We start from the raw sequence: 7,683 nt of genomic DNA on the forward strand, positions 1-7,683 counted from the left end.
GGGCGCCCCTCTGCGAAGCGGCGAGCAGAAAAGAGGGAGCCTCGCTATTTCCTACCTTCTGCCTGGAGCTTTCAGGCGACGTAGCTTGGATGTCGGCCCGAGGCCGCGCCGACCTAGTGACCACCATCTCACCGGCTGGCAACCACCTGGCCCGTGTCGGTTCCGGAGCCACGGAAGTGCGTCAGACAAGGGCCTCGCTCGCGGTTCCCGCGAGAATTCCAGATCTCGCGAGAACATCTTCCCTACCTCCGCCCGCCAGCCGAGTTCCGGCGAGTCCCTGGGATCCCCGAGGGCACGGGGTTTAGCGTTCACTCTGGGCGCCATCCTTTTGCCCCACGTTGTGGGGCGGTGACACTCGCAGTGACGGAGGCCCGCGTTCCCGTTTCCCCTCCTCCATCCATTCTTTCACTGGTTCGGCAAATTCTAAAGGTTTTAATGTAGCCTGGGGTGTGGCCGAAAGAGACGTTTGCATTATGTATACTTTTTTTTTTTAATTTTGCTTACGTAGTTTTTTTTATTGTTTAAGGTATTACAAGTAGTAGTACATATGTCTCTTTACGTATACTTTCTTAAAAAAACAATCACTCTTGTATTATTTGTGAAGTTAGAAATAACATTTAAAGAATTGGTTGGGGTAAAGATGTTTATGTTACATTTCCCAGGAACTCAGACTAGTTAGGCAGGTATATGACCTAAAGGTGAGATGGTGACTAGGGATTGGGAATAAGCAGAAAAGAAGAAATGTTAAAGAAATTGTGAGGAGAGTGATAAAAAATTTCTTGCAGTGAAGGGAAGAGAAAGACAATAGAAGCTTTTGGATTTATTTTAGGATGAAGGGTGGAGAGCTAGAGTGTTTGAGGGGAATGGAAAGGGATTGAAGAAGATGGATATTGTTGGAAGTGAGAAAGGATGAGTGCCTCACTAAATGTATTCTTTTCTACTTCTTTTATAACAGAAAACCTTCCCCCTCCCCCTTTACAAAACACAGATTTTTCAGTGGCACACTGCCACTCAGCTAAATAGCTCCTTTCATTGTTTCCCTTGCAGCCAGATGTGGCTAAATTTTGGGCAATTACATATAAGTTGAGTGTTGTGTAGTTCTTAAGGGACATCTTTTTTTTAGATTATCTTTTTTATTATGTATTTTTTTATTGATTAAGGTATTACAAATGTATCCTTATCCCCCCATTGTCCCCTTACCCCTCCAGTCCTGCCCTCACCCTCACCCCCTGTTGTCTGCATCCATCACTTAAGGAACATCTTAAAAGAGAGGATGTCTTCCCTTCCTCTTTCTTCTTTCTTTCTTTCTTCTTTCTTCCTTCCTTCCTTCCTTCCTTCCTTCCTTTCTTTCTTTCTTTCTTTCTTTCTTTCCTTCTTTCTTTTTTCTTTCATTTTTTTTTTGTTTTGTTCATCATCACCTGAGGATATTCTTCCATTGATTTTTAGAGAGAGTGGAAGGGAGAGGGAGAGACAGAAACATCAATGTGAGAGAAACACAAAAACACATCAGCTGGTTTGCCTCCTGCATGCACCCTGACCAGGGCAGGAGAACCTGGAACCAAGGTACTTGCCCTTGACCAGAATGGAACCCGGGACCCTTCAGTCTGTGGGCTGACGCGCTATCCACTGAGCCAAACCGGCGAGGTCTTCCCTTGCCTTCTTTAACTTCATTTTACACCCTGAAAAGTAGTGTGTGCTATCTGGTTTGCAAGCAGCAGGTTTGTGCCACTTTAGTGATGGCAGAGGCGCGAGAAAGAAAAAAGCATGGGTCCCAGACAATGGGTGGAGCTGCCATATCAGTCTTAAACAGACTACTTCTAGATCTGTTTCACCTGAGAAAAACACTTGTCTTTTTTGAAGCCAGTGTTATTTGGTGATTTTCTGTTATTTGCTGACAAGTCTAATCCCAAATGAAGAATGGAATAAAAAAATAGAGATGGAGGGCATAGAAGCCACAGAAGAATACTCCTGCCTTTGATGCAGGAGGGGAGAACTAATATTTGAAGCAGAGAGGAGAATGTGAATGCAGGGAAATTAAAGTGTTGAGAAGAAAAGAGAAGGGGATTTTGGATTGATAATGCCAATTTTCTATATAAGAACATTCATCTGCTCAAGAATGGGAAAAGTTTAGATTGGTTCTTGTGGGGAATGTGGTGAGGAGCAAAAAGAAGGAATTTTGTTTGAGCCATGTAGCAGTGAGACTATGTAAGCAGTAAAAACAGAAGAGGAAATAGGCTAGATTGAAGAGAAGGTAGAGGAAGGAAAGTGAACATATTGAAGGTCAAAGCAGCAGAAGATAACAGCATCAATCATAGTAATAGTATTGAGCACTTACTATATCCTGGGTATTCAGTGCTTTACATGTGTTAACCCATTTAATCTTTACAAAAACTTTAACATGAATGTGGATGAAAAAAGGGCCACATGCTAAACTGACAAGCTCAGGGAAGGCCTTCTTGGCAGTCTTGCAAACTCAAAGACCTAAAGTAACCACAAAGGATGGTCTGAAATAAAACTTTAACTAAAAGCAGTTTATAGTTTATGTCCTAGGCCAGTATCTTCCCTGACAAAAGTCAATCTGTACCTTAACTGAGCCTATTGTCTTTTTGTATCTAAGATAACATACCTGTGAAATGTCAGGGTAACTTATAACTTCCCTTTTTCAGGACCCCCTCAGAGCACAACCAAATATGCCTGGGCACCAGGACTTGAGACTATACATTTCTTCATTATTGTTGTTAATTGTTGACTGTTAACTATCCTATACCCACCTAAGTAAAAGAAGTATGTGTCTATCATTTTACTTTTTATCCAATCCTAGAGGTCCCCTGCCCCCGCCTTTGCTTTTTCCCACCTCCCTAATCTATCACCAAGGGATTTCATGTAATCCACTTACATCTCTTCCTTTGATTGTAATGTATAAAACAAGGTGTAAAACTGCCATTCTCCAGAGCATTTTCCCGATCCATTGAGATTCTGCTTCCCAGCCATTGTCGACAGATTGATTTAAAACACTCACAGAAATTCTTTACAGGTTTGAATGTTTTTATTTAACATGAGCAAATACATAAAAATAGAAATTAAGATCACAGGAGTAGGTTTAGAAAATTAGGAGAGTATTTGAAAATTTATTTGTAATATTCACTTGCAAGCATGGCCCCTTAAAGTAAAACAGACAAAATCCCAAACATTATAATCTAAAAAGGTCAAAAAACAAATACCAAAATTAAAATGTCAGTACATATTTGTAATCTGAGGAAATTGAGCTAGCCTACCATCAATAGGTTCTGTGTTTGTTTTATGTGTACTTACCAGGTGTGTCCTGTTTCCCTATTTCTACTTTCTCTGGTTTGCAAGCAGCCTACCCTCTTTACCCAAAGTCAATTTGGAGCAAATACAGTATTCTCACTTTTAGATAAGTATAAAAATACAGTAGTTATGCCCTAACGGGTTTGGCTCAGTGGATAGAGCGTCGGCCTGCAGACTGAAGGGTCCCAGGTTCGATTCCGGTCAAGGGCATGTACCTTGGTTGTGGGCACATCCCCAGTAGGGGGTGTGCAAGAGGCAGCTGATCGATGTTTCTAACTTTTTATCCCTCTCCCTTCCTCTCTGTAAAAAAATCTATAAAATATATTTTAAAAAATATAGTAGTTATTACTCAGTCCCAAAGAGAAACTCTACCTTGATAGTCTGATAGTCTATATTTTACAAATTAAACCTTTAAATCAAGGATTGGCTCTCTGGAATTTTAGGCATTAACCAAAAGATGAGAGTTTTAGTGCATGAGCCGTCTTTCTTTCTTTCTTTTTTAAATGCAGAAATATTTTTGTTTCCTTCATTGTTTTTGGAAATTCTGTTTTGGCTTATAAAACATAGAAATAGCCAACACTTACGTAAAGCAAACACTCAAAAACCCCAATGTGACAAGTTATTGACTTTTTGTGCAGTGAAGAACACACACACGGATTAGGCTATGATGACGACTTGAGTGCAACCCCCAGTGCTGTGCGGCATGTGTACTCACACCCATAATGACAACTTACTCCAGTCACACGTGGCAAAGGCTTTCTGGTAAGTGAAATTAGCAAATTAACTTAAAGAAATCCTGGGAGGAGTGACTCCCAGGAAATGAGTGTTCGGACTTCCATCCCTGAGAATTTGGCTTGCGGAAACATTTCACAGGAGCCAGGAAGCATGATGGCAGGAGAGCAAGTTTATTATCATCCATTTCCATTAGTACCCACGTCTATGCACTCCTTAAAGCCTCGTAGACATGCCTTGCCTGAGAGTTTATTCTGGGGAAAAGCCAGTTAATCACAATGTGAACTTCTGATATGAAAACCACATTAAAAGCCCATTGGCCATCACAAACAGAAGGATGTTCAGTGGAGATAAAGTGGACAGTTACTTAGGCTTCACAGTTGAGCATGGTCTTGCCAGGTGATTCTTTCTTTCTTGAAATGCTTGGTTGATTTTCTCATAGCCCCGGGGACAGAGGGAGGGAGAGTCTGGAGAGGAGGCCCTGAGAGCACTCTGCTTCGTTGGTACCAGAATCCATTCACCCTGGGAGTGGCCCCGTGTCTGGGACTCAGTATCTTTACTGTCCTGAGTCGGTCTGTTCTGCACTTTCCTGGGAAACTTCGGCTCCAAAAGGAACAATAAGGGAATGGGGGGGAGGGGGGGGGAAGAGCAGGCGTTTCAGAAGCCTTCATCCAAGGGGACATGAGCATGTGTAAGATGTGGGGAAGGGGAGCTGACAGGAATAAAAAAAAAATCTCTAGTCCACTTGTGACATTCTCCAGCTGGGAGAGTTGTTCATAAGGAACAGTTTCCTTCCAGTGCATGTATTCTTCCAAGCAGCCAACGACTACAGAGTTTGCAGCAAGCAGCAGACATTCAGAAATAGCAAGTCCTAGTCCCTTGGTTAGAAAAACAGGGAGACAGAAGTTCCACATCCGCCTTCTGAACAAAGGAAGTCACGAATAACTTAGCACATGTATAGTTTCCCTTGACTATTGTGAAAGCTCGTTTTGGAAATGGTATATCACCACATGGGTACATGATCTGCCAAGCAAGGTGACTGCAAGGCAGAGTCTCGCTTCCTCTAATATTCCTATGACAAGAGCCCAATGCCCAAGTCAAACAAGGGGTGTCCTTCCCTATGCTCTTGTAGTCAAATCGCCAACGTGAAAGCCACCAGGAGAAGAAGATCGTGGAGGTGTGTGGTTTCTTCTGACCATTCCTCCTCCCTTAAACTTTGGTGGTGGAATAAAGTTCCTCTATCTGTGACTTGAAATAATTCTGAAGTTGTGGCCTTTTTGCCTTCATTGTCGGGGTCAGAAGGCCGTTTTCAATAGAGAACAGTTCAGGGTGGAGAGCGATGCCTTTGATCTGCTCGAATGGTTTCAGGCCAGAGTCCTTCCCCAGCCTCACCAAATCCTCTAGGATGGCTTTCTTGACATCCTTGCTGCGGCACAGCTCCTGGAAGGATCCCACCAGGCCTCGATTCCCTGCCCAGAGGCCCAGCGTCTCCACGTCGGGGACCACGATCGCTATGAGAAATGCCTGCAAGCTGTCTCCATGGACGAACACCTGAGCAACGGGTTCGCTCTGTACGTAGATAGTCTCGATCTTTTCGGGTGCTATGTATTCTCCTTGTGCCAGTTTAAATATGTGCTTCTTCCTGTCGATGATCTTCAAGGCCCCATTGGGTAACCATTTCCCAATGTCCCCTGTGTGCAACCAGCCACCTTTGTCCAGAGCTTCCGATGTCTTCACCGGGTCCTTCAGGTAGCCTTGAAATACATTTGAGCCTTTCACACACACCTCGCCCTCGCCGTTGGCAGCCAAGTAGTTCATCTCTTTCACATCGATGAGTTTTATCAGATTGCAAGGCACGGGGGCACCGACGTGGCCTGCGGTCCACTCTCCGGGAACGGTCATTGAGCAGCAGGCTGTGCCCTCAGTCTGCCCATAGCCTTCGTAGAAATGACAGCCCAGCGCCGCTCGCATAAACGTCAGCACCGTGTCTGACACGGGCGCAGCCCCGGTGATCATCAGCCGGACCTTCCCTCCCAGGTTGGACTGTATTTTGCGGAAGATCAGTTTGTCCCACAGGCTGTCGTTTCTAATGATGCCACTGCGAAGCTCTGTTTGTTTCCTCTTGGAGGCGAAGTCCAGTAGCAACCGCTTCAGGGTGGTGTTGGCCTGCCCCCAAATTCTGTCGAACATCCGGTTCAGCAGCCTCGGGACCACCGGAAAGATGGTGGGCTGAAGCACTTTGAGGTCATCCATAAGCAGCTTGAGGTCTCCTTGGAAAAAGCCTATTCTCGCTCCGTGGCACAGGATCGCACACTGCAAGAGCTGCTCGTACATGTGTGCAAGCGGTAAAAACGAAATGTGTGTGTCACTGACATCCAGGTGAATGACCTTCTCGGTCACTTTCAGAAACGCCGAGAAGTCGCTCACCATGTTGCGATGGGTGATCATGGCCCCCTTGGGGTTGCCGGTGGTGCCACTTGTGAAACAAATGACTGCAAGGTCTTCAGGCGCGGGCGGCTGGGGCGTCTTTCTGTGGGCTCTTCCCAGGTCCCCCACGGCCTTCATGCTGACGATCTCCACCCCGCACCTCTCGCCGCGTGCCGACAGGTCGCTGCCGTAGGAGTCCATGACCACGACGGTTCTGAGGCCCAGGGTCGACTTGTTTTCTACCCCTTCCAGCAGCAGGCTGGCCTTCTCGGGCTTGTCCACGAACACCAGGGCGAGTTCCGCAGTGTTGACGATGTGAGTGACGGCTTCGGTTCCCAGGGTGTCATAGAGGGGGACGGCCACCATGGAGTAAGCAAAGCATCCGTACTCGATGACCACCCACTCGGGTCTGTTCTGGGAGAAGATGCCGATGTTCTGGTCCGGTGCCGCCCCGAAGCCCATCTGGATCATGGCCGAGCCCACGCACTCGGACATCTCCGCCACCTGCTGGTAGGAGAGCCATTCATAGGGCCCGTCCGGCAGCCGGGAGCCTAGACAAGGGCCGTTATTGGACAGGCGGACGCCCCTCTGGAAAGCTTGGTACACGGTCCTGACGTCCTCGTACAGGTACACCAGGAGCTCGTCGCTGTCCAGGAGCGCGGACCGCCGCGCGCCGCCGCTGCCCGCCACCTCCACCGACTGCATGGCGAGGGCGCTCGGGGGCGTGGGCGCCCTGGGCCTCATGGCAAACCACAGAATGGTGAAAGCGGTGAGCGCGTCCAAGCCCGTGAGCGAGTTGGCTGGGAGCGCGCGGACGTACTGTCGGAAGTCGGCCAGCTCCGGTATCCGAAAATACCGGAGCAGCTCGTGGGCTGGCATGGTCCCTAGCCGGGGGTGCCCTACGCGGACTTACTGAGCCACGGGCTTTGAAATCTTAGACGCTGGAGAGAAGACGGGTGCCTCCAGCCCAATGTCTTCGTGGAGGCAGGGTGCTGAGTCCTCACTCCACCCAAGTCTCCGTCCCCAGAACGTGCCATCCATCCCTCCATGCCAGCCACATCACCGGGAAAGCGCCATCGTACTTCTCCCCTCTCGGCTCCACGAAGGCCACCCCAACCGGGATACCGTGCGTCTCCGACACACTCACAACTTCTCTCGGGGTCAACTCCTTGCGTCTGAAGCTCAAGGAGACCGCCGGCCCCGCCACCGCACAAA

General features: G+C 47.5%; 2 protein-coding genes across 2 annotated transcripts in view; both read right to left on the bottom strand.

Annotated features, from left to right (window-relative positions):
- The window catches only part of DNTTIP2 (deoxynucleotidyltransferase, terminal, interacting protein 2), a 19,674-nt gene extending 19,487 nt beyond the window's left edge, over nt 1–187 (bottom strand). Inside the window, exon 1 of the mRNA XM_005878989.2 lies at nt 56–187. Coding sequence (XP_005879051.1) covers nt 56–127 — 72 coding nt within the window. The 5' untranslated portion in view covers nt 128–187. The remainder of the gene's footprint in view (nt 1–55) is intronic.
- A 3,617-nt stretch (nt 188–3,804) lies between these two features.
- Nucleotides 3,805–7,664, bottom strand: LOC102243112 (long-chain-fatty-acid--CoA ligase 1). The gene has a single exon (XM_005878990.2). The coding sequence runs from the start codon at nt 7,345–7,347 to the stop codon at nt 5,251–5,253; it is 2,097 nt and encodes a 698-aa protein (XP_005879052.1). The 5' UTR covers nt 7,348–7,664; the 3' UTR covers nt 3,805–5,250.
- Between the last annotated feature and the right edge of the window lie 19 nt (nt 7,665–7,683).

The sequence above is a fragment of the Myotis brandtii genome, unplaced genomic scaffold (genome assembly GCF_000412655.1).
Source record: "Myotis brandtii unplaced genomic scaffold, ASM41265v1 scaffold58, whole genome shotgun sequence".
Classification (NCBI taxonomy): domain Eukaryota; kingdom Metazoa; phylum Chordata; class Mammalia; order Chiroptera; family Vespertilionidae; genus Myotis; species Myotis brandtii.